Source organism: Hemiscyllium ocellatum, chromosome 35 (genome assembly GCF_020745735.1).
Source record: "Hemiscyllium ocellatum isolate sHemOce1 chromosome 35, sHemOce1.pat.X.cur, whole genome shotgun sequence".
Taxonomy (NCBI): Eukaryota; Metazoa; Chordata; class Chondrichthyes; order Orectolobiformes; family Hemiscylliidae; genus Hemiscyllium; species Hemiscyllium ocellatum.
The window spans coordinates 30,520,518-30,547,718 of record NC_083435.1 but is presented as its reverse complement, the minus strand read 5'-3'; the positions used below and the strand labels follow the sequence as shown (position 1 = coordinate 30,547,718).

Here is a 27,201-nt window from a genome sequence, read left to right as displayed (position 1 = left end):
GCACCTCCCTGCTCCTGTATTCCAGCCCTGCTTCAGGACTCGCTTTCGGTTATAACAGTACTGAGAGAGTGCCGCACTGTCAGAGGGTCAGTACTGAGAGAGTGCCGCACTGTCAGAGGGTCAGTACTGAGAGAGTGCCGCACTGTCAGAGGGTCAGTACTGAGAGAGTGCCGCACTGACAGAGGGTCAGTACTGAGGGAGTGTTGCACTGTCAGAGGGTCAGTACTGAGGGAGTGCCGCACTGTCAGAGGATCAGTACTGAGGGAGTGCCGCACTGTCAGAGGGTCAGTACTGAGGGAGTGCCGCACTGACAGAGGGTCAGTACTGAGGGAGTGTTGCACTGTCAGAGGGTCAGTACTGAGGGAGTGCCGCACTGTCAGAGGGTCAGTACTGAGGGAGTGCCGCACTGTCAGAGGGTCAGTACTGAGGGAGGGTGCCGCACTGTCAGAGGGTCAGTACTGAGGGAGGGCCGCACTGTCAGAGGGTCAGTACTGAGGGAGTGCCACACTGTCAGAGGGTCAGTACTGAGGGAGTGCCGCACTGTCAGATGGTCAGTACTGAGGGAGTGCCGCACTGTCAGATGGTCAGTATTAAGGGAGCACCACACTGTCAGAGGGTCAGTACTGAGGGAGTTAATGTTCAGTTAATCGCTTTGTGCTTCAGAATTCTGAAATCTTTCTCTCTATAGAAAATAGTCTATGTCTCTATCCGTCTGACAAAAGTCCATAACCGCCGACTGCATTGCCATAGTGTATTTCATCTGCCACACATGTTTGTGTGTGTCTGTGCATGTTTGTGTGTGTCTGTGTCTGTGCATGTTTGTGTGTCTCTCTGTGGATGTGTGTGTCTGTGCATGTTTGTGTCTCTGTAGATGTGTGTGTGTCTGTGCATGTTTGTGTGTCTCTGTAGATGTGTGTGTCTCTCTAGATGTTTCTGTCTGTGCATGTTTGTGTGTGTCTCTGGATGTGTGTACATGTTTGTATGTGGCTCTGTGAATGTGTCTGCATGTTTGTGTGTGTGTCTTTGGATGTGTGTGTCTGTACATGTTTGTGTGTGAGTCTCTGTGAATGTGTGTACATGTTTGTGTGTGTGTGTGTCTGTGTGTTTGTCTGTGTGTGTGTGTGTCTCTGCTTGTCTGGGACAGGTCGAAGAGGTCACAGAGGGTGAATTTAAGTTCCCTCTGACCGGCTGCTGGCAAAGGGCCAACCGATGACATTACAAGCCCAGCAGCCGGAGACCGGTGAGCCAGGAGGGAGACGCTCAGGGTGGGCGGTGCTGGCACTCCGAGTGGTCGGAGGGTATTGGCCCCCCTGGGGTCTCAGCACCGATCAGGGTGCCTCGTTTCCATCGCCAAATGGCTGCAGCCACTCTGAGGTCCCCCCAAACAACACTGGTGGGGTTAATTTTTCTGTTAAAAAGTGTGTGTGTCTCAGGGAGGCTGCAGAAGCAGAGATGGACATCTGTGCCTTGTACCATCTGTGTCAGAGATCAGACCGGACCATGGTGAGGGGAAGAGCCCAGAAACTGATGCTGTTGTACAATCTCTTGTGTTGCAGGAGGACTCTTCATGTGACTGGCGACAAGGGGCAGGAGGCTGAGGACGACCGGGAATTCCACTACCGGGCTCTGCAAGGCCCAGGAACGGCTCCCTGGGATTTGCCTCGCTGTGGCTTCCACCCTGCCTTCCTGTTTCCCCTGGAGCTGCGTCTCCTCCCCATCCCAGCCACGCTGCCTTCACCCGAGTGCCTGTCATCAGCATAGCCCCGCGGGGACCCTGGGTCCTTCCCCCCTCCCCATCCCTGAACACGGGGGATCTGGGCAGACGTCCCTCAACAAAGGCTGACTCGGGAGTGCGCCCCTTCCGAATCACACCAGGGGGCAACATTGGCCCGACAGGACAGCACCAGCTCACCCTGCTCCCCCCCCGCCAGTGAGACAGCAGTGAGGCTTGGGAACAGGATAGTAAAAAATGAGGTCTGCAGATGCTGGCGATCACAGCTGCAAATGTGTTGCTGGTTAAAGCACAGCAGGTCAGGCAGCATCTCAGGAATAGGGAATTCCTGATGAAGGGCTTATGCTCGAAACGTCGAATTCCCTATTCCTGAGATGCTGCCTGGCCTGCTGTGCTTTGACCAGCAACACATTTGCAGTTGGGAACAGGATGCCAGCCTGGATTCACATTGCAGCTTCCTGACCTGATGCTGAATAGTTCGAGTGGCAGGGAGGAGCCTGTCAAGAGTAAAAAATGAGGTCTGCAGATGCTGGAGATCACAGCTGCAAATGTGTTGCTGGTCAAAGCACAGCAGGCCAGGCAGCATCTCAGGAATAGGAGCCTGTCAGACTCGACAAAAAAGGCAGATCGCAACCGAGTTCTTGGGCCTTCTGTAACCCTCGATCAATGACCTGCAACAACTCGCTCTATAATTACAGACATTTATTATCCAAACACAATAAAGTCATCAACAAACTGAAAATCCTCAGTCATGCTGAGTCTGTGTCTCACTGTGCAGCGAGAGAGAGTGTGTCTGGGCCCTGTGAAGTGGGTAAGTTACCCCACACACTCACCCCCCAGGGACAGACAGCTGACACTGACTGGCTCCCCACCCACCCCCCAGGGGACAGAGAGTGAGCAGTTCCCCTGGTACCAGCCCAGCCTGTGTTTCAGTCCGAGTCCTCACGGTCTCCGTGGAGCTTGTGCCTGGGTTTGCCGTGGACGGGGATGATGGAGTCGATGGTGAGTAGGTTCCTCAGGCACCGGAGGACGGAGATCAGGAGGTGCTGTTTGGCGACCGCCACTTCCAGGGGTCCCTCAGCCTCCGGCGGTACTGCGTGCCCCCGAAGACCCGCTCCAAGGTGAGCTTGAGCCTGGAGACAGCCCCTTCCCCGGTCTCCCCTGGGCTGCAGGTGCCTGGGGATACTCAGCAGTGCGTTCAGAACTATCCTGCATGCCAACCTGGTGTTGGGCTGGGGCAGACTGCCAGACACACGCTGCAGGTAGGAGTGTACAAGCAGCTCAAAGGTACCCCCTGTACTCAGGACACTCCCAGCTGGGAGCTGACAGGCACTCTGCCCAGCTCCCGGCCCTCCTGCTGGGGAGGGCTCCCTCTGCCCAGCTCCCATCCCTCCTGCTGGGGAGGGCTCCCTCTGCCCAGCTCCCATCCCTCCTGCTGGGGAGTGCTCCCTCTGCCCAGCTCCCGGCCCTCCTGCTGGGGAGCGCTCCCTCTGCCCAGCTCCCATCCCTCCTGCTGGGGAGCACTCCCTCTGCCCAGCTCCCATCCCTCCTGCTGGGGAGGGCTCCCTCTGCCCAGCTCCCATCCCTCCTGCTGGGGAGTGCTCCCTCTGCCCAGCTCCCATCCCTCCTGCTGGGGAGCGCTCCCTCTGCCCAGCTCCCATCCCTCCTGCTGGGGAGGGCTCCCTCTGCCCAGCTCCCATCCCTCCTGCTGGGGAGCGCTCCCTCTGCCCAGCTCCCATCCCTCCTGCTGGGGAGCGCTCCCTCTGCCCAGCTCCCGGCCCTCCTGCTGGGGAGCGCTCCCTCTGCCCAGCTCCCATCCCTCCTGCTGGGGAGCGCTCCCTCTGCCCAGCTCCCGGCCCTCCTGCTGGGGAGCGCTCCCTCTGCCCAGCTCCCATCCCTCCTGCTGGGGAGCGCTCCCTCTGCCCAGCTCCCCGCCCTCCTGCTGGGGAGCGCTCCCTCTGCCCAGCTCCCGGCCCTCCTGCTGGGGAGCGCTCCCTCTGCCCAGCTCCCGGCCCTCCTGCTGGGGAGTGCTCCCCTTCACCAGTTGCCTGCGTACACTTTGTCTCCTCCTCCGTTCTGAGCAGCTCTGCTGTTCCCTGTTTGCCAGCTCCCAGCTCACCTGTCTCATTCCCCTGACTCTCTCTCATCAGGTGCCCAGTCATCTGTCTCTCCTTTCCCCACTGCCCACTTCCCGGTCTCTCACTCGCTAGCTCACACTCCCCAGTACACTGGCTGGCTCTCTGTCCCTCCTGATCCCCAGTTCCCTGTTCCTGCCTTCCAAACCCCCGAGTCCCCTGTCCCTCCCTCTCTCTCCCCCGTTCCCCGGTCCCCTGTCCCTCCCTCTCTCTCCCCCGTTCCCCGGTCCCCTGTCCCTCCCTCTCTCTCCCCAGTTCCCCGGTCCCCTGTCCTTCCTGCAGAGTTGTTGTTCCAGGCAGTAGGAGCCTGAGCAGTGTGAAGGCCCCGTGGAGAGCGTCTCGGAGCTGCTGAGCCAGCCCGAGGGTGGGAGCACACACTAGCAGGCAGTGAGGCTGGCAGCCCTGAAGACCGGGGAACCCTAGCAGGAGCTGGCTCTGGGGGACCAGGGGGTTAGGCCTGATGAAGCTGGCCAGGAGCGTGTCCGCTGCCCGGAGCCCCGTCAGGCAGTGGTGCGCCTCTGCCCCACTCAGCCTCCTGAGCAAGGCCAGCTCCTGGTCTGGGAGGCAGTGCACCACTGACAGGCCGCGGTTCCGGGCCTGCTCCAGGACGCAGTCCGGCTGCTTTGGCCCAGACAGCAGCAGCCCCACCCCCAGGCTCTGCAGCTGGCTCAGCGTCTCCTCCAGCCGGGCCCGGGCCCAGCTCCGGGCCTTAGAGAGCCCCTCCGGCCCCTCCGGCCTCAGGGTGGACCCGGCCTGGCTCAGAGGGGGCAGCAGGCTGGTCCCCACCACCACCGCCAGGGTCGGTCCCTGCGCCCGGCCGCAGGGCAGGGCAAGGCCTCGGCTCAGGGGCAGCCCCGCCAGCACCCGGCTGCTGCCTACGGGTAGGCCGGGCACGGTGACCAGCAGGCCCGGGGAGCAGTCAGCCTCCAGCCGCAGGCCCCGCTCTTCTTGCCCCCCTCCCAGCTGCCCCAGGTAGTCCCAGGCCAGTTGTGTGAGGAGGAGGCTGTGGGTCGGGCCTACCTTACCTGCAAAGTAGGCCTCGAGCACCCGGGCGACGGGCCCAGCCCTCAGCTGCAGGCGCCCGGCGCAGGGACTGAGGGCCTGGATGCAGTGGGGGGCCAGCTGCCTCCCCATGACCGGCCCCAGCACCTCCTGCTCCAGCTGGGCCAGCCCCTTGGCCAGCCAGCGTTGGCAGGCAGGTTCCCGGCCTCTGCTCTCGGCCCTGACTCCCCGCAGCATGGCAGCCAGCAGAACGATGAAGGACTTGGCTCCATCTCCCGACCTCCTGCAGTGAGCTGACACACTCTGCACCATCAACCTGCCAGGGAGGGAGGGACAGTCTGTGAGAGGGACGGTCCGTTTTCCAAATAACCAGCTGCAGCTAAACGCCCCGGCACCCACCCCACCCCGTTCCCCAATCACACCCCCATCCCCCCAATCACACCCCATTCCCCCCAATCACACCCCCATCCCCCCAATCACACCCCCATTCCCCCCATCACACCCCATCCCCCCCCAATCACACCCTGTACCCCCAATCACACCCCCATTCCCCCCAATCACACCCCATTCCTCCAATCACACCCCATTCCCCCCCAATCACACCCCCGTTCCCCCCAATCAAACCCCATTCCCCCCCAATCACACCCTGTACCCCCAATCACACCCCCATTCCCCCCAATCACACCCCATTCCCCCAATCACACCCCATTCCCCCCAATCACACCCCATTCCCCCAATCACACTCCCATTCCCCCCAATCACACCCCATTCCCCCAATCACACCCCATTCCCCCCCAATCACACCCTGTACCCCCAATCACACCCCATTCCCCCTCAATCACACCCCGTTCCCCCTCAATCACACCCCGTTCCCCCTCAATCACACCCCGTTCCCTGTAACCACACCCTGTTCCCTGTAACCACACCCCATTCCCTGTAACCACACCCCGTTCCCTGTAACCACACCCCTTTCCCCATCACACCCCGTTCCCTGTAACCACACCCTGTTCCCTGTAACTACACGCCGTTCCCTGTAACCACACCCCGTTCTGTAATCACACCCCGTTCCCTGTAACCACACCCCATTCCCTGTAATCACACCCCGTTCTGTAATCACACCCCGTTCCCTGTAACCACACCCCGTTCCCTGTAACCACACCCCGTTCCCCATCACACCCCGTTCCCTGTAACCACACCCCGTTCCCTGTAACCACACCCCGTTCCCCATCACACCCCGTTCCCTGTAACCACACCCGTTTCCCCATCACACCCCGTTCCCTGTAACCACACCCCATTCCCTGTAACCACACCCCGTTCTGTAACCACACCCCGTTCTGTAATCACACCCCGTTCTGTAATCACACCCCGTTCCCTGTAACCACACCCCGTTCCCCATCACACCCCGTTCCCTGTAACTACACCGTGTTCCCCTCAATCACACCCCATTGGCCATAACCACACGGGAAAGGGGTGTGGTTGCAGGGAATGGGGTGTGATGGGGGAATGGGGTGTGATTGTGGGGTACAGGGTGTGATTGGGGGGAATGGGGTCTGGTTACAGGGAACGGGGTGTGAGGGGGGAACGGGGTGTGGTTGGGGGGAACAGGGGGTGGTTGCAGGGAACGGGGTGTGGTTTCAGGGAACGGGGTGTGACTGGGGGAACGGGGTGTGATTACAGAACGGGGTGTGATGGGGAAACGGGTTGTGATGGGGAGATGGGATGTGACTGGGGGGAACGGGGTGTGATGGGGGGAACGGGGTGTGACTGGGGGAACGGGGTGTGACTGGGGGGAACGGGGTGTGACTGGGGGAACGGGGTGTGATGGGGCAAGGTGTGATGGGGCAAGGTGTGACTGGGGGAACGGGGTGTGACTGGGGGAACGGGGTGTGATGGGGCAAGGTGTGACTGGGGGAACGGGGTGTGACTGGGGGAACGGGGTGTGATGGGGCAAGGTGTGATGGGGCAAGGTGTGACTGGGGGAACGGGGTGTGACTGGGGGAACGGGGTGTGACTGGGGGAACGGGGTGTGATGGGGCAAGGCGTGACTGGGGGAACGGGGTGTGACTGGGGGAACGGGGTGTGATGGGGCAAGGTGTGACTGGGGGAACGGGGTGTGACTGGGGGAACGGGGTGTGACTGGGGGAACGGGGTGTGATGGGGCAAGGCGTGACTGGGGGAACGGGGTGTGACTGGGGGAACGGGGTGTGATGGGGCAAGGTGTGACTGGGGGAACGGGGTGTGACTGGGGGGAACGGGGTGTGGTTGGATGGGGGAACGGGGTGTGGTTGGATGGGGGAACGGGGTGTGGTTACAGGGCAGCTGTAATGCCCCACTGATCTGTAAACCTGTCGTCTACAAATAGCTGTTGGTTCAGCTCCATCAGTTATTTTGGAACGAGAGTCGTCCATGTGACCCTTCGAGCCCTCTCTGTTGTTGAAGGAGGACATGTTTGAGAACACATCTCTCCATCACCTATCTCACTCAGCCTTGAATATTTGCAATACTCCACTGTGCTCTGAGGAAGGAAAGTCCGCAGACTAACGATCTTCAGAGTTTAAAAAAATTCTCATCTCTGTGTTCAAGGTGAGCGCTTGAGCATGGCAGCATGATGGCACAGTGGTTAGCACTGCTGTCTCACAGCGCCAGAGAGCCGGGTTCAATTCCTGACTCAGGCGACTGACTGTGTGGAGTTTGCACGTTCTCCCTGTGTCTGCGTGGGTTTCCTCCCACTGTCCAAAAGATGTGAATTGGCCACGCTAAATTGCCCGTAGTGTTAGATGTAGGGGAATGGGTCTGGGTGGGTGCGCTTTAGCGGGGACTTGGGCCAAAGGGCCTGTTTCCACACTGCAAATAATCTGAGCTGTCGTTCACTACTAACATCCGGGAGTATGAGTCTCACAGGGAGAAGGCACATCCTCCTAGTGTCCACCATGTCCAATCCTGCTGTGATTTTACATCTACTAAACTCCAGGGGCCCAACCTGCTCAAACCTTCCTCAGAAAACAAGGCGTTAACCTCAGCAATGAGACAAGGGGCTGGACACACCACATCTGGCGTACCTGTGAGGAGTTGTGGTCCCCATATCTCAGCAGAGACATGATTCCGTTGGAGGCAGTTCAGAGAAGGTTTGCTGGCGTGCTATAGACAGGTTATCTTTTGAATGGGACCCAACCGACTGGACATTCGGAGAAACGTACGAGACCCAGCAGGGACTTGGCAGGGTATATATGCTGAGAGGTCGTTCCCCCCTTGTCCAGGGCCAGCAGACCCAGTCTCTGATTACGAGGGGCACCAATTTAAGACTGAGAGGAGATGGAGTTTCCTCTCTCTGAAGATTGAGAGTCTTTGGAATTCCTTGCCCACAGAGAGAGCTGTGGGGGCAGTGCCCTTGTGTATATTTAAGGCTGAGATCGATCAGTCGGGGATTCACAGGGAAAGCAGACATGAGGAACATCGGATCAGGGATTGCAGAGTGGGCTTGAGGGGCCGAATGGCCTGCTCCTGCTCCCGTTTCCTTAACAGACGTAAAGACGAACCTTGCAGCAGGGTGGTCCAGGAGCAGCGACTCTAATATCCTGCATCCATCCTTCGTGATCTGGATGTCTCCGGTGTCTCGGACAAACAGCACCTGACCACCATCAGGCCCAAAGCAGCTCAACACAATCTTCTCCAGGGTGTCAGCGATGTGGACCAGCTTCTCAAGATCCATAGTTCACCGCGAGACTGCAGCTCCACACCGTGCAGGGCCCGTGGGCGATCGGGAGAGGAGCAAACTCACAGGCATTCAGCGGGCTGCAATGACAGCGTGGACTTTATACAGACAGACTGACACACGCCGTCACACCAAACTCCAGCCTTTCCAACTGAAGGGGCAGGCCACACTAATATTTCAACAAAGTAAAGCTCCCTCTACACAGCCTCCCATCAAACACTCCCAGGGACAGGGACAGCACAGGGTTAGATACAGAGTAAAGCTTCCTCTACACTGTCCCCATCAAACACTCCCAGGACAGGGACAGCACGGGGTTAGATACAGAGTAAAGCTCCCTCTACACTGTATCCCATTACACACTCCCAGGACAGGGACAGCACGGGGTTAGATACAGGGTAAAGCTCCCTCTACACTGTATCCCATTACACACTCCCAGGACAGGGACAGCACGGGGTTACATACAGAGGGGGCAGGCCACACTAATATTTCAACAAAGTAAAGCTCCCTCTACACTGTCCCCATCAAACCCTCCCAGGGCAGGGATAGCATGGGGTTAGATACAGAGTAATGCTCCCTCTACACTGTCCCCCATCAAACACTCCCAGGACAGGGACAGCACGGGGTTAGATACAGAGTAAAGCTCACTCTACACTATCCCCCATCAAACACTCCCAGGGACAGGGACAGCACGGTGTTAGATACAGAGTAATGCTCCCTCTACACTGTCCCCATCAAACACTCCCAGGGACAGGGACAGCACGGGGTTAGATACAGAGTAAAGCTCCCTCTACACTGTCCCCCATTAAACACTTCCAGGACAGGGACAGCACGGGGTTAGATACAGAGTAAAGCACCCTCTACACTGTCCCCCATCAAACACTCCCAGGACAGGGACAGCACGGGGTTAGATACAGAGTAAAGCACCCTCTACACTATGGGTTCGATTCCAAGTCCCGCTCCCCCTACACGTGGTTGTTAAAGTGCCAGCCTTGCTGACTGCCTCCTGTTAGTCCGCACTGACCTTTGAACTGCAGCAGCTGATTGACCCTGTGTGGGTAACCGAGACCACTTCACAGGCTGGATCCTTCCCATCCTGCCCCTGTGCTGGGCCGGCTGTGGATGGTAGTCCCACACTGAGGCCATGTTGGAGCAGCACTGTCCTCAATCTGGGAAAAAAACCAAGTGTAACACATGTCAGACTCCCAACAGGCAGGCCATTCGGCCCATCAACGACACACTGACCCTCTGAGGAGCCTCCCACCCAGGACCCATTCCTCCTTATCCCATCCCTGTAACCCTGCATTCCCCATGGCTAACCCACCCAACCTGCACATCCCTGAACACAACGGGCAGTTTTGAATGGCCAGTCCACCCTGACCCGCATATCCCTGGACTGTGGGAGGAAACTGGAGCACCCGGAGGAAACCCACGCAGACACGGGGAGAACGTGCAAACTCCACACAGTTGCCTGAGAGTGGGTAATGAACCCGAGTCCCTGGCGCGGTGAGGCAGCAGTGCTAACCACTGAGCCACCGTGCCAACCAAGTTGAAAAACAAAGACACATTTCTGGACTTGAGGGTATCCCGAAGCACTTTCCATCAAAATAAGTACAGTCACTCTGCAGTTGGAGAGGACACAGCACTCCCACATGGGTCAGCTAACAATCACCAGATCATCTCATTCAGGGACTGGGACGGAAGGATTAATACTTTGTGAATGTGTTCCTTTCTGTCACTGGATGGTGTCTCTGTTTATCTTCCAATCACAAAGCAACAACCATGGTACAGCACCCTCGAACAGTGCGGCACGCTCCCCAGAGCAACACCTTCCACAGGACAGGACTCTCTCACAGTGTGGCAGCTACTCCACTACACAACCCTCCTGCATAACAACACGCTCCCACACCGCACCACTCACACACACCGCACCGCCCTCACACACCGCACCGCCCTCACACACCGCACCGCCCTCACACACCGCACCGCCCTCCCACACCGCACCGCTCTCACACACCGCACCGCCCTCCCACACCGCACCGCCCTCACACACCGCACCGCTCTCACACACCGCACCGCTCTCACACACCGCACCGCCCTCACACACCGCACCGCCCTCCCACACCGCACCGCCCTCACACACCGCACCGCTCTCACACACCGCACCGCTCTCACACACCGCACCGCCCTCACACACCGCACCGCCCTCCCACTCCGCACCGCCCTCACACACCGCACCGCCCTCACACACCGCACCGCCCTCACACACCGCACCGCCCTCACACACCGCACCGCCCACACACACCGCACCGCCCTCACACACCGCACCGCCCTCCCACTCCGCACCGCCCTCATACACCGCACCGCCCACACACACCGCACCGCCCACACACACCGCACCGCACCGCCCTCACACACCGCACCGCCCTCACACACCGCACCGCCCTCACACACCGCACTGCCCTCACACTCCGCACCGCCCAGACACACCGCACCGCCCTCACACACCGCACCGCCCTCACACACCGCACCGCCCTCCCACACCGCACCGCCCTCACACACCGCACCACCCACACACACCGCACCGCCCTCACACACCGCACCGCCCTCACACACCGCACCGCCCTCACACACCGCACCGCCCTCACACACCGCACCGCCCTCCCACACCGCACCGCCCTCTCACTCCGCACCGCCCTCATACACTGCACCGCCCTCACACACCGCACCGCCCTCCCACACCGCACCGCCCTCACACACCGCACCGCCCTCACACACCGCACCGCCCTCACACACACTGCACCGCCCTCACACACTGCACCGCCCTCACACACTGCACCGCCCTCCCACTCCGCACCGCCCTGACACACTGCACCACCCTCACACACCGCACCGCCCTCCCACTCCGCACCGCCCTCCCACTCCACACCGCCCTCACACACCGCACCGCCCTCACACACCGCACCGCCCTCACACACCGCACCGCCCAGACACACCGCAACGCCCTCACACACCGCACCGCCCTCACACACCGCACCGCCCTCACACACCGCACCGCCCTCACACACCGCACCGCCCTCCCACTCCGCACCGCCCTCACACACCGCACCGCCCAGACACACCGCACCGCCCTCACACACCGCACCGCCCTCACACACCGCACCGCCCTCCCACTCCGCACCGCCCTCCCACTCCGCACCGCCCTCCCACACCGCACCGCCCGCACACACCGCACCGCCCTCCCACTCCGCACCGCCCAGACACACCGCAACGCCCTCACACACCGCACCGCCCTCACACACCGCACCGCCCAGACACACCGCAACGCCCTCACACACTGCACCGCCCTCACACACTGCACCGCCCTCACACACCGCACCGCCCTCACACACCGCACCGCCCTCCCACTCCGCACCGCCCTCCCACTCCGCACCGCCCTCACACACCGCACCACCCTCCCACTCCGCACCGCCCTCATACACTGCACCGCCCAGACACACCGCACCGCCCTCACACACCGCACCGCCCTCACACACCGCACCGCCCTCCCACTCCGCACCGCCCTCCCACACTGCACCGCCCTCACACACCGCACCGCCCTCACACACCGCACCGCCCTCATACACCGCACCGCCCTCCCACACCGCACCGCCCTCACACACCGCACCGCCCTCACACACCGCACCGCCCTCACACACCGCACCGCCCTCCCACTCCGCACCGCCCTCATACACTGCACCGCCCTCACACACTGCACCGCCCTCCCACTCCGCACCGCCCTCCCACACCGCACCGCCCTCCCACACCGCACCGCCCTCACACACCGCACCGCCCTCACACACCGCACCGCCCTCACACACACTGCACCGCCCTCACACCCTGCACCGCCCTACCACTCCGCACCGCCCTCACACACACTGCACCGCCCTCACACACTGCACCGCCCTACCACTCCGCACCGCCCTCACACACCGCACCGCCCAGACACACCGCAACGCCCTCACACACCGCACCGCCCTCACACACCGCACCGCCCTCACACACCGCACCGCCCTCACACACCGCACCGCCCTCCCACTCCGCACCGCCCTCCCACTCCGCACCGCCCTCACACACCGCACCGCCCAGACACACCGCACCGCCCTCACACACCGCACCGCCCTCACACACCGCACCGCCCTCCCACTCCGCACCGCCCTCCCACACCGCACCGCCCTCCCACACCGCACCGCCCTCACACACCGCACCACCCTCACACACCGCACCGCCCTCACACACCGCACCGCCCTCACACACCGCACCGCCCAGACACACCGCACCGCCCTCACACACCGCACCGCCCTCCCACTCCGCACCGCCCTCCCACTCCGCACCGCCCTCACACACCGCACCGCCCAGACACACCGCACCGCCCTCACACACCGCACCGCCCTCACACACCGCACCGCCCTCCCACACCGCACCGCCCTCCCACACCGCACCGCCCTCACACACCGCACCGCCCTCACACACCGCACCGCCCTCCCACTACGCACCGCCCTCACACACCGCACCGCCCTCACACACCGCACCGCCCTCACACACCGCACCGCCCTCACACACCGCACCGCCCTCACACACCGCACCGCCCTCCCACTCCGCACCGCCCTCATACACTGCACCGCCCTCACACACTGCACCGCCCTCCCACTCCGCACCGCCCTCCCACACCGCACCGCCCTCCCACACCGCACCGCCCTCACACACCGCACCGCCCTCACACACCGCACCGCCCTCACACACCGCACCGCCCTCACACACACTGCACCGCCCTCACACCCTGCACCGCCCTCACACACTGCACCGCCCTCCCACTCCGCACCGCCCTCCCACTCCGCACCGCCCTCACACACACTGCACCGCCCTCACACACTGCACCGCCCTCCCACTCCGCACCGCCCTCACACACCGCACCGCCCAGACACACCGCAACGCCCTCACACACCGCACCGCCCTCACACACCGCACCGCCCTCACACACCGCACCGCCCTCACACACCGCACCGCCCTCCCACTCCGCACCGCCCTCCCACTCCGCACCGCCCTCACACACCGCACCGCCCAGACACACCGCACCGCCCTCACACACCGCACCGCCCTCACACACCGCACCGCCCTCCCACTCCGCACCGCCCTCCCACACCGCACCGCCCTCCCACACCGCACCGCCCTCACACACCGCACCGCCCAGACACACCGCACCGCCCTCACACACCGCACCGCCCTCCCACTCCGCACCGCCCTCACACACCGCACCGCCCTCACACACCGCACCGCCCTCACACACCGCACCGCCCTCACACACCGCACCGCCCTCCCACTCCGCACCGCCCAGACACACCGCACCGCCCTCCCACACCGCACCGCCCTCCCACACCGCACCGCCCAGACACACCGCACCGCCCTCACACACCGCACCGCCCTCACACACCGCACCGCCCTCCCACTCCGCACCGCCCTCCCACACCGCACCGCCCAGACACACCGCACCGCCCTCACACACCGCACCGCCCTCCCACTCCGCACCGCCCTCACACACCGCACCGCCCTCACACACCGCACCGCCCTCCCACTCCGCACCGCCCAGACACACCGCACCGCCCTCACACACCGCACCGCCCTCACACACCGCACCGCCCAGACACACCGCACCGCCCTCACACACCGCACCGCCCTCACACACCGCACCGCCCTCCCACTCCGCACCGCCCTCCCACTCCGCACCGCCCTCCCACTCCGCACCGCCCTCCCACTCCGCACCGCCCTCCCACACCGCACCGCCCTCCCACACCGCACCGCCCTCACACACCGCACCGCCCTCACACACCGCACCGCCCTCACACACCGCACCGCCCTCACACACCGCACCGCCCTCCCACTCCGCACCGCCCAGACACACCGCACCGCCCTCCCACACCGCACCGCCCTCACACACCGCACCGCCCTCACACACCGCACCGCCCTCACACACCGCACCGCCCTCCCACTCCGCACCGCCCAGACACACCGCACCGCCCTCCCACACCGCACCGCCCTCACACACCGCACCGCCCTCCCACTCCGCACCGCCCTCATACACCGCACCGCCCTCACACACCGCACCGCCCTCCCACACCGCACCGCCCTTCCACACCGCACCGCCCTCACACACCGCACCGCCCTCATACACTGCACCGCCCTCACACACTGCACCGCCCTCCCACTCCGCACCGCCCTCCCACACCGCACCGCCCTCACACACCGCACCGCCCTCACACACCGCACCGCCCTCCCACTCCGCACCGCCCTCATACACCGCACCGCCCTCACACACCGCACCGCCCTCACACACCGCACCGCCCTCCCACACCGCAACACCCTCACACACCGCACCGCCCTCACACACCGCACCGCCCTCACACACCGCAACGCCCTCACACACCGCACCGCTCTCACACACCGCACGGCTCTCACACACCGCACCGCCCTCACACACCGCACCGCCCACACACACCGCAACGCCCTCATACACCGCACCGCCCTCACACACCGCACCGCCCTCACACACCGCACCGCCCTCACACACCGCACCGCCCTCACACACTGCAACACCCTCACACACTGCACCGCCCTCACACACTGCTCCACCCTCACACACTGCACCGCCCTCCGACACTGCAACACCCTCACACACTGCTCCACCCTCCAACACACTGCACCACCCACACACTGCACCACCCTCACACACTGCTCCACCCTCACACACTGCACCGCCCTCCCACACACTGCACCGCCCACACACACTGCACCGCCCTCACACACTGCACCGCCCACACACACTGCACCGCCCTCACACACTGCACCGCCCTCCCACACACTGCACCACCCTCACACACTGCACCGCCCACACACACTGCACCGCCCTCACACACTGCACCACCCTCCCACACACTACCGCCCAAACACACTGCACCGCCCACACACTGCACCACCCTCACACACTGCACCACCCACACACACTGCACCGCCCACACACTGCACCACCCTCACACACTGCACCACCCACACACACTGCACCGCCCTCACACACTGCACCACCCTCCCACACACTACCGCCCAAACACACTGCACCGCCCACACACTGCACCACCCTCACACACTGCACCACCCACACACACTGCACCGCCCACACACTGCACCGCCTTCCCACACACTACCGCCCAAACACACTGCACCGCCCACACACTGCACCACCCACACACACTGCACCGCCCACACACTGCTCCACCCTCACACACTGCACCACCCACACACACTGCACCGCCCACACACTGCACCACCCTCTCACACACTACCGCCCAAACACACTGCACCGCCCACACACTGCACCACCCTCACACACTCCACCGCCCACACACACTGCACCGCCCTCGCACACCGCACCGCCCTCACACACTGCACCGCCCTCACACACTGCACCGCCCTCCCACACACTGCACCGCCCTCACACACTGCACCGCCCTCCCACACACTGCACCGCCCAAACACACTGCACCGCCCACACACACTGCACCGCCCTCACACACCGCACCGCCCTCACACACCGCACCGCCCTCACACACCGCACCGCCCTCCCACACCGCACCGCCCTCACACACCGCACCGCCCTCACACTCCGCACCGCCCTCACACACCGCACCGCCCTCACACACCGCACCGCCCTCACACACCGCACCGCCCTCCCACTCCGCACCGCCCTCATACACTGCACCGCCCTCCCACTCCGCACCGCCCTCCCACACCGCACCGCCCTCCCACACCGCACCGCCCTCACACACCGCACCGCCCTGCCACACCGCACCGCCCTCACACACCGCACCGCCCTCCCACACAGCACCGCCCTCACACACTGCACCGCCCTCACACACTGCACCGCCCTCACACACTGCACCGCCCTCCCACTCCGCACCGCCCTCCCACTCCGCACCGCCCTCACACACCGCACCGCCCAGACACACCGCAACGCCCTCACACACCGCACCGCCCTCCCACTCCGCACCGCCCTCCCACTCCGCACCGCCCTCACACACCGCACCGCCCTCACACACCGCACCGCCCTCACACACCGCACCGCCCTCACACACCGCACCGCCCCCACACACCGCACCGCTCTCACACACCGCACCGTCCAGACACACCGCAACGCCCTCACACACCGCACCGCCCAGACACACCGCACCGCCCTCACACACCGCACCGTCCTCCCACACCGCACCGCCCTCCCACACCGCAACGCCCTCACACACCGCACCGCCCAGACACACCGCACCGCCCTCACACACCGCACCGCCCTCACAGACCGCACCGCCCTCCCACTCCGCACCGCCCTCCCACACCGCACCGCCCTCCCACACCGCACCGCCCTCACACACCGCACCGCCCTCACACACCGCACCGCCCAGACACACCGCACCGCCCTCACACACCGCACCGCCCTCACACACCGCACCGCCCTCCCACTCCGCACCGCCCTCCCACACCGCACCTCCCTCACACACCGCACCGCCCTCACACACCGCACCGCCCTCCCACTCCGCACCGCCCAGACACACCGCACCGCCCTCACACACCGCACCGCCCTCACACACCGCACCGCCCTCACACACACTGCACCGCCCTCACACACTGCACCGCCCTCACACACCGCACCGCCCTCACACACCGCACCGCCCTCCCACTCCGCACCGCCCTCACACACCGCACCGCCCTCACACACCGCACCGCCCTCACACACCGCACCGCCCTCACACACACTGCACCGCCCTCACACACTGCACCGCCCTCACACACTGCACCGCCCTCACACACTGCACCGCCCTCACACACTGCACCGCCCTCCCACTCCGCACCGCCCTCCCACTCCGCACCGCCCTCATACACCGCACCGCCCTCACACACACTGCACCGCCCTCACACACCGCACCGCCCTCCCACTCCGCACCGCCCTCACACACCGCACCGCCCAGACACACCGCAACGCCCTCACACACTGCACCGCCCTCACACACTGCACCGCCCTCACACACCGCACCGCCCTCCCACTCCGCACCGCCCTCCCACTCCGCACCGCCCAGACACACCGCACCGCCCTCACACACCGCACCGCCCTCACACACCGCACCGCCCTCCCACTCCGCACCGCCCTCCCACTCCGCACCGCCCAGACACACCGCAACGCCCAGACACACCGCAACGCCCTCACACACCGCACCGCCCTCACACACCGCACCGCCCTCACACACCGCACCGCCCTCACACACCGCACCGCCCTCCCACTCCGCACCGCCCTCCCACTCCGCACCGCCCTCACACACCGCACCGCCCAGACACACCGCACCGCCCTCACACACCGCACCGCCCTCACACACCGCACCGCCCTCCCACTCCGCACCGCCCTCCCACACTGCACCGCCCTCCCACACCGCACCGCCCTCACACACCGCACCGCCCTCACACACCGCACCGCCCTCCCACTCCGCACCGCCCAGACACACCGCAACGCCCTCACACACCGCACCGCCCTCACACACCGCACCGCCCTCACACACCGCACCGCCCTCACACACCGCACCGCCCAGACACACCGCAACGCCCTCACACACCGCACCGCCCTCACACACCGCACCGCCCTCACACACCGCACCGCCCAGACACACCGCACCGCCCTCAAACACCGCACCGCCCTCATACACCGCACCGCCCTCCCACTCCGCATCGCCCTCACACACCGCACCGCCCTCACACACCGCACCGCCCTCCCACTCCGCACCGCCCTCATACACCGCAACACCCTCACACACCGCACCGCCCTCACACACCGCAACGCCCTCACACACCGCACCGCTCTCACACACCGCACCGCCCTCACACACCGCACCGCCCTCCCACACCGCACCGCCCTCAAACACCGCACCGCCCTCATACACTGCACCGCCCTCACACACCGCACCGCCCTCCCACTCCGCATCGCCCTCACACACCGCACCGCCCTCACACACCGCACCGCCCTCCCACACCGCACCGCCCTCACACACCGCACCGCCCTCCCACTCCGCACCGCCTTCATACACCGCACCGCCCTCACACACCGCACCGCCCTCACACACCGCACCGCCCTCCCACACCGCAACACCCTCACACACCGCACCGCCCTCACACACCGCAACGCCCTCACACACCGCACCGCTCTCACACACCGCACGGCTCTCACACACCGCACCGCCCTCACACACCGCACCGCCCACACACACCGCATCGCCCTCACACACCGCAACGCCCTCACACACCGCACCGCCCTCACACACCGCACCGCCCTCCCACACCGCACCGCCCTCACACACCGCACCGCCCTCCCACTCCGCACCGCCCTCATACACTGCACCGCCCTCCCACTCCGCATCGCCCTCACACACCGCACCGCCCTCACACACCGCACCGCCCTCACACACCGCACCGCCCTCCCACTCCGCACCGCCCTCCCACTCCGCATCGCCCTCACACACCGCACCGCCCTCCCACACCGCACCGCCCTCACACACCGCACCGCCCTCACACACCGCACCGCCCTCCCACTCCGCACCGCCCTCACACACCGCACCGCCCTCACACACCGCACCGCCCTCCCACACCGCAACACCCTCACACACCGCACCGCCCTCACACACCGCACCGCCCTCACACACCGCAACGCCCTCACACACCGCACCGCCCTCACACACCGCACCGCCCACACACACCGCAACGCCCACACACACCGCAACGCCCTCACACACTGCACCGCCCTCACACACTGCACCGCCCACACACACCGCAACGCCCTCACACACCGCACCGCCCTCACACACCGCACCGCCCTCACACACTGCACCGCCCTCACACACTGCTCCACCCTCACACACTGCTCCACCCTCACACACTGCACCGCCCTCCGACACTGCAACACCCTCACACACTGCTCCACCCTCCAACACACTGCACCACCCACACACTGCACCACCCTCACACACTGCACCGCCCTCACACACTGCACCGCCCACACACACTGCACCGCCCTCACACACTGCACCGCCCTCCCACACTGCACCGCCCTCCCACACACTGCACCACCCTCACACACTGCACCGCCCACACACACTGCACCGCCCTCCCACACTGCACCGCCCTCACACACTGCACCGCCCACACACACTGCACCGCCCTCCCACACTGCACCGCCCTCCCACACACTGCACCGCCCTCCCACACACTGCACCACCCTCACACACTGCACCGCCCTCACACACTGCACCGCCCTCCCACACTGCACCGCCCTCCCACACACTGCACCACCCTCACACACTGCACCGCCCACACACACTGCACCGCCCTCCCACACTGCACCGCCCTCACACACTGCACCGCCCACACACACTGCACCGCCCTCCCACACTGCACCGCCCTCCCACACACTGCACCGCCCTCCCACACACTGCACCACCCTCACACACTGCACCGCCCTCCCACACACTGCACCGCCCTCCCACACACTGCACCACCCTCACACACTGCACCGCCCAAACACACTGCACCGCCCTCCCACACCGCACCGCCCAAACACACTGCACCGCCCACACACTGCACCGCCCTCACACACTGCACCACCCACACACACTGCACCACCCACACACACTGCACCGCCCTCACACACTGCTCCACCCTCACACACTGCTCCACCCTCACACACTGCACCACCCACACACACTGCACCGCCCTCACACACTGCAACACCCTCACACACTGCACCGCCCAAACACACTGCACCGCCCACACACTGCACCGCCCTCACACACTGCTCCACCCTCACACACTGCACCACCCACACACACTGCACCACCCACACACACTGCACCGCCCACACACTGCTCCACCCTCACACACTGCACCACCCACACACACTGCACCACCCACACACACTGCACCGCCCACACACACTGCACCGCCCTCACACACTGCTCCACCCTCACACACTGCACCACCCACACACACTGCACCACCCACACACACTGCACCGCCCTCACACACTGCTCCACCCTCACACACTGCTCCACCCTCACACACTGCACCACCCACACACACTGCACCGCCCTCACACACTGCAACACCCTCACACACTGCAGCACCATTTGACAGTGCGGGGCAGAAGACAGAACAGCTTAAACACGCGTTGTAACAGTTTCGAGAATAGCTTCTTTCCCACCGCTATGAGATTTCTGAATGGACCTCTCCAATTTCTAACCTCATGTTGTCCTTGCTCCCTGTACATGTGCGGAGCCGTGGTATTGGGTTCCTCACCCTGCTCTAGTATCCTGATGGTATTTAGATGCTGTAAGCTGCAGCTAGGTTTACCTGACAACAAACTCAATCATAGGGAGCAAACTGCAAACAGGAACAGAACCTGTTTGGCAGTGTCTGTGCAGAGAGTCAGGGTCAACGTTTCCTGTCGGCTGACCCTCCCTCAGAGTCTGTTCCCCTCACTGAGGTGGCTCGGGGTGCTAGAAGAATGTAGATTTGTCCCACAGGACTTGTTTCCCAGACTCTCTGCTCAGGGCGCTCCCTCCATGGGGTCGGGCTGACCCTGACCTGGGGGTGATTTCAACCGGAAACACCCTCCCCAACCACAACGGGGTTGTTCCAGAACCTTCTGTCGCTTCCCTCCTCCCCCGCCCACACTAACCTGCTGCCAGCACCACCCCACATCACACGACCGTGTTATTGGACGGTGGTATTAGACTATGATATTCAACAATGATATTAGACCATTGTCACAACACTGTTCCTTTTCTCAATGAGACTGCGTCCTTGACTTATTTCAGAGGGGTCGTAAACGGGCCGGGCTCCGATTCGATTAGTTTGGTACAGAGATGAAAAGGATTTTGAGGGGCCTTTTGTTTATCTGTAAACAGATAAGGCTTCAGGCCAATGTGGTCGTGTTTTAGAAGTGACCTGTATAATGAAAGGGGGGTGGTCAGCTCTCTCACTGAGCAGTGCAGCCCAGAAGTAGGTTGGGGGTTCAACGGTGGACTGTGTGAACAGGCTCACTCTCGTTCTGTCCTTCTAACTTCAACCTGTAAGCATCTGGGGGTTTTTTTCAGTGTGTTTTAAGGGAATTTGCTTAGTGAGACTGTTGTGAACATTTGGAACAACATAGTTAAGTCCAGTTTGAGTTCCGTAGGAGTTCTTTTTGTGTGTTTCATTGTGTAATGTTGTGAATAAATTTTTGTCTGTTCCTCGCTAACTTACTCCAGGTCATTTTCACTCTACAAAGCGAATTGCAAAGTTATATTCTGCGCTACCTGCTTAAGAATGTTTTGAGTGGCCTAGTCTATCACAGACTGGGAGCTCTTTGTGGGATTTTAAAACAGCGAGTGGTGGGTGCTGGTGTCTTTACTTCGGGTGTTGGTTTGATTGGGTAGACAAAGCTTGGGATAATAATGGCTCCTTCCATCACCAAAAGGTTTCCTGGATGTGGATGTGGTGACTTTGGGATTTTTGCAGAAGGTGAATAAGACGAAGTTGCCGTGATGAGCAGAGAAGCTGGAATTAGAACCGCCTGTGAGGAAAGGAGAGGTCATCACAGCAGTCGCTCAGCATTTCAGCTTGCTGGAGAAACTCTCAGAAGCTCGAGAGATGGCAAGAATTCAATTGCAAATGAAGCAGCTTAGGTTAGAGGGAGAGATAAGGAAAGGGCAGCAGAAATGAAACGGTTTGAGGTACGATTAAAAGCAGAAGAGAAAGAGAGAGCTTTTGAACTTAAAAGTTGACACTTAAAAAGGAAAGTCAGCTTAAAAGGCTGGAGATAGAGGCTGAGGGTCAGCTTAGTGAGGATGAGCAAGCCCCTGGGAATCCGAAGCCCAGTGAGAAACTGTTTGTGTATGTTCAAGTATTGCCTCACTTTGGTGAGAAGGATGTGGAAGCCTTTTTCATCTCATTTGAAAGGCGGCTAAACAAATGCAGTGGCCAGTGGCAATGTGGGTTTGTCGATCCAATCGAAATTTGTAGGTAGGGCTCGTGAGGTATTTGCGTCCCAATCAGAGGAGGGATCTGGGGGAGTATGAGGAGATGAAAAAAGCCATTTTAAATACATATGGGCTTGTACCAAAAGCCTATGGACAACGCTTCAGGAATCGAAGGAGGGACTATACTGAGTTTGAAAGGTTCAAACAGAGTAATTTCGATAGATGGATAAGAGCTTTAAAAATTGAGCAAACCTATGATGCCCTTAGAGGGGTAATTATTTTGGAGGAATTCAACAATTCACTGCCCGAAGTCGTGTGAATTCGTGTGGAGGAGCAGAGTTAAAACAGCAAAGTTAGCAGCTGCAGCGGCTTCCAGAATCAATGTCAGTCCATGAGGGATAGCAACCTGCAGAGAGAGGAATTCTCAAATGGAAAGGGAAAGGTAGATCTCAGTGAAGATCATTCGGTGAACTTACCACAGGGTTAAAAAAGAAACCCTTGAAGGGGGCAAAGAAGTTAAAAGGCCCCGGTGTTTACATGGTAATAAAGTGGGCCGCACCGCCCCACGGTGTTGGGTGGGCTGGGGAAAAACCGATGGAGGAAACCGGGTATCTGTACACTCAACCCAGCTCCACGATTCATCCACCTGATCCCTCCAAGCTGTTTGTGACAAGGACTGACCCATCCTTCTCATCAAATTTAGGCACTGCTCAAACATAGTTAAACTGTGTCAACCACTGCCCCAGTATTAGCCCCACCGGGTTACACAAAGCCTCTCAAGGTGGCTGCTAATGCCAGTGATGTGGGTGTCGGAGGAGGATGGTGAGGGGACAGAAAGACACATCGGGGGGTTTCTTCCGGGAAGTTGAACGTATTCAATGGTGGAGAAACAGACTTTGAGCCTGGCGTTGGCATGACAACCTTTCAGTGCTTATATGACCAGCGATGCATCTGAGACAATGGAATACACTGATCACAACCCACTGACATGTGTGGAAGAAATTAAGGACAAAATGCCAGATTGACATGATGGAGCTTCTTGTTGCTGCCATTCAATCTGACAACTGTGCGTATGGCAGGTCGCTAAAACATGATTACCGACACGTTACCAAGGCTCGGATGAGATACGGAAACATTCAGTGGGTTTGCATGTATATAGTTAGTATACATATACATGTATGTACATGTGTATTCAAACTACTAACTGGGTTTTTGAAAGGTTTTAAAAATGAAGCCATCTTTTGGTATTGATGGTTCATTTCTTTTCAAAGGAGAGGTGTCACAAAGCTGATCCCTTTTATTTACAAAGCTTTTCTCAATGAGACTGTGTCCATGATTTATTTCGGAGGGGTTGTAAACGGGCCGGGCTCCAATTAGATTAGTTTGGCACAGAGATGAAAAGGATTTTGAGAGGCCTTTTGTTTATCTGTAAACAGATGAGACTTCAGGCCAACGTGGTCATGTTTTAGAATTGACCTGTATAATGGAAGGGGGGTGGTCAGCTCTCTCTCACTGAGCTGTGCAGCCCAGAAGTAGGTTGGGGGTTCAGCAGTGGACTGTTTGAACAGGCTCACTCTCTCTTTCTGTCCTTCTAACTTCAACCTGTAAGCATGTGTTTTTTTTTTCATTGTGTTTTAAGGGGATTTGCTTAGTGGGACAGTTGTGAACATTTGGAACAACATAGTTAAGTCTAGTTTGGATAGACTGAGTTCTGTAGGGGTTCGTTATTCTGTTCTTTGTGTTTCAATGTGTAATTTTGTGAATAAATTGTTGTCTGTTTTAAAACCTTATAGTCAACCTCGCTGACGTACTCCGGGTAATTTTCACTGTGTATTTACCGAAACAAGTTGTAAAGTTATGGTCTGGGCTGCCTGCTTAAGAATGTTTTGAGCAGTCTGGCCTAGTCCATAACACCATGATATTAGACTTTGTTGTTAGACTATGTTGTCAGATATGTTATTGGACTATGATATTAAACTATGATATCAGGCCATGATATTAGATTATGATATTAGACTATTACATAACTTTGATATGAGATTATGGTATTAGAAGATGTTTGCAGATTATAATATTTAACAATGATATTTAATGTTACAGTCTAATAATATCATTGAAGTGTGATATTAGACAATGATATTAGATTGTTATGATATCCGTCAATGATATTAATGTTAATAGACTATGACTTTAGACGATGTTATTAGACTGTTACTAGATACGTTATTGTTCTATGATATTAAGCCATGATATTAGATTATGGTATTCGAAGACCTTATTGGACTATAATATTTGACAATGATATTCGATGATGTTATTTGACAATGATATTAGATGATGTTATTAGACTACAATATTAAACCGTGATGTTAGATTATGTTATTAGACGAGGTTATTAGACTATGATATTAAACCGTGATGTTAGATTATGTTATTAGATGATGTTATTAGACTACAATATTAAACCGTGATGTTAGATTATGTTATTAGACGAGGTTATTAGACTATGATATTAAACTGTGATGTTAGATTATGTTATTAGACGATGTTATTAGACTACGATATTAAACCGTGATGTTAGATTATGTTATTAGACGATGTTATTAGACTATGATATTAAACCGTGATGTTAGATTATGTTATTAGACGATGTTATTAGACTACAATATTAAACTATGATGTTAGATTATGTTATTAGACGGTTATTAGACTACAATATTAAACCGTGATGTTAGATTATGTTATTAGACGATGTTATTAGATTAGATTAGATTACTTACAGTGTGGAAACAGGCCCTTCGGCCCAACAAGTCCACACCGACCCGCCGAAGCGCAACCCACCCATACTCCTACATATACCCCTTACCTAACACTACGGGCAATTTAGCATGGCCAATTCACCTGACCTGCACATCTTTGGACTGTGGGAGGAAACCGGAGTACCCGGAGAAAACCCACGCAGACACGGGGAGAATGTGCAAACTCCACACAGTCAGTCGCCTGAGTCGGGAATTGAACCCGGGTCTCAGGCGCTGTGAGGCAGCAGTGCTAACCACTGTGCCACCGTGCCGCCCACAAACTATGATATTAAACCGTGATGTTAGATTATGTTATTAGACGATGTTATTAGACTACGATATTAAACTGTGATGTTAGATTATGTTATTAGACGATGTTATTAGACTACGATATTAAACCGTGATGTTAGATTATGTTATTAGACGATGTTATTAGACTACAATATTAAACCGTGATGTTAGATTATGTTATTAGACGATGTTATTAGACTACGATATTAAACCGTGATGTTAGATTATGTTATTAGACGATGTTATTAGACTACGATATTAAACCGTGATGTTAGATTATGTTATTAGACTGTGATATTAGTTGATGTTATTAAACAGTTATCAGACTATGATGTGGCTGCCAGAGGATGTGGTGGAGGCTGTTACAATAGCAACATTTAAGAGGAACCTGGCAGTGTGTGTGTGACTGTGACATGGTCTGGGTGCTGGGAAATGGGACTAGACTGGGTTGGGGGGGGGGGGGGGGGTACAAGATAATGCGCGGCTTGGAAAGGGTGGACGCTCGGAAATTGTTTCCGTTAGGCGAGGAGACTGGGAGACAGAATTAGAGGGGGTCAATTCAGAACAGAAATGCGGAGACATTTCTTCAGCCAGAGGGTGGTGGGTGAATGGAATTCATTGCCGCAGAGTGCAGCGGGGGCCGGGACGCTAAATGTCTTCAAGGCAGAGATTGATAGTATTAAGGGCTACGGGGAGAACGCTGGTAAGTGGAGTTGAAATGCCCATCAGCCATGATTGAATGGTGGAGTGGACTCGATGGGCTGAATGGCCTTCCTCTCCTGTGTCTGATGGGGTACCTGGTCAGCTCAGACTGACTGAGGGGTCTGTCTGTGTGCTGTCTATCCCTGTGACTACTCTAATACTGAACTATGATGTTAGACTGTGGTAGAGCCCACCCTCCCCAGGCCAGACCCCGTTACCATGGTGACACTTGGTTGCTTTTCCTTCTTCCAGTCCCCGCAGCAGGCGAATCTTCGGCCAGCCCCCCCGGAGAGGACCCCGAACGTGACGGCGGGGGGGGGGGCAGAGGGACCACTTGGACGTGGACCGGCCATCTTGGTAAAGGGTGCCCGGGCCGGCCTGCTTGCTGAGGCAGAGCAATGGTGGGGGAACGGGGTGCCGGCCATCTTGGTAAAGGGTGCCTGCTTGCTGAGGCAGAGCAATGGTGGGGGAAGGTGAGTCGGCCATCTTGGTAAAGGGTGCCTGCTTACTGAGGCAGAGCAATGGCGGGAGGAAGGGTGTGCCGGCCATCTTGGTAAGGGGAACGTTCCCGCTCGGGCGGGCCGGCCGTCTTGCTGAGGCTGTGGCCCGGATGCGAGGAGGCCATCTTGGTAATGGGAACGCCTCGGCCGGAAGGGAACTGGCCATCTCCGAGGGCGAGAGCCCCGGGACCGGAAGGTGGCGCGGCCATCTTGGTCATGGAGAGGCCGGGCTTCAAACTTCGTCGAACCAAAGCGGGGGC

At 59.9% G+C, this 27,201-nt stretch overlaps 2 protein-coding genes across 4 annotated transcripts in view; one reads left to right on the top strand and one right to left on the bottom strand.

Moving 5' to 3' along the window:
• Window positions 1-2,474, top strand: part of hsd17b8 (hydroxysteroid (17-beta) dehydrogenase 8) — a 61,905-nt gene extending 59,431 nt beyond the window's left edge. For all 3 annotated transcript variants that reach the window (XM_060850546.1, XM_060850545.1, XM_060850544.1), the window contains one exon: window positions 1,557-2,474. In XM_060850546.1, the coding sequence (XP_060706529.1) occupies window positions 1,557-1,598 (42 nt within the window). In that variant the 3' untranslated portion in view covers window positions 1,599-2,474. The remainder of the gene's footprint in view (window positions 1-1,556) is intronic.
• bbs10 (Bardet-Biedl syndrome 10) lies at window positions 2,435-26,727 on the bottom strand. Its single transcript, XM_060850692.1, has 4 exons — window positions 26,660-26,727; window positions 9,603-9,747; window positions 8,406-8,661; window positions 2,435-5,185 (listed from the first exon to the last, which is right to left on the bottom strand). Exons 3-4 carry the CDS (start codon window positions 8,576-8,578, stop codon window positions 2,662-2,664), a joined length of 2,697 nt encoding a protein of 898 aa, XP_060706675.1. The 5' UTR covers window positions 8,579-8,661; window positions 9,603-9,747; window positions 26,660-26,727; the 3' UTR covers window positions 2,435-2,661.
• Between the last annotated feature and the right edge of the window lie 474 nt (window positions 26,728-27,201).

Coding starts and splice junctions, on each gene's coding strand:
- bbs10 (XM_060850692.1), bottom strand. CDS start 8,578: ATGGATCTTGAGAAGCTGGTCCACATCGCTGACACCCTGGAGAAGATT. Junction 5,186..8,405: donor CTGGACCACCCTGCTGCAAG/GTTCGTCTTTAC, acceptor CCTCCCTGGCAG/GTTGATGGTGCAGAGTGTGT.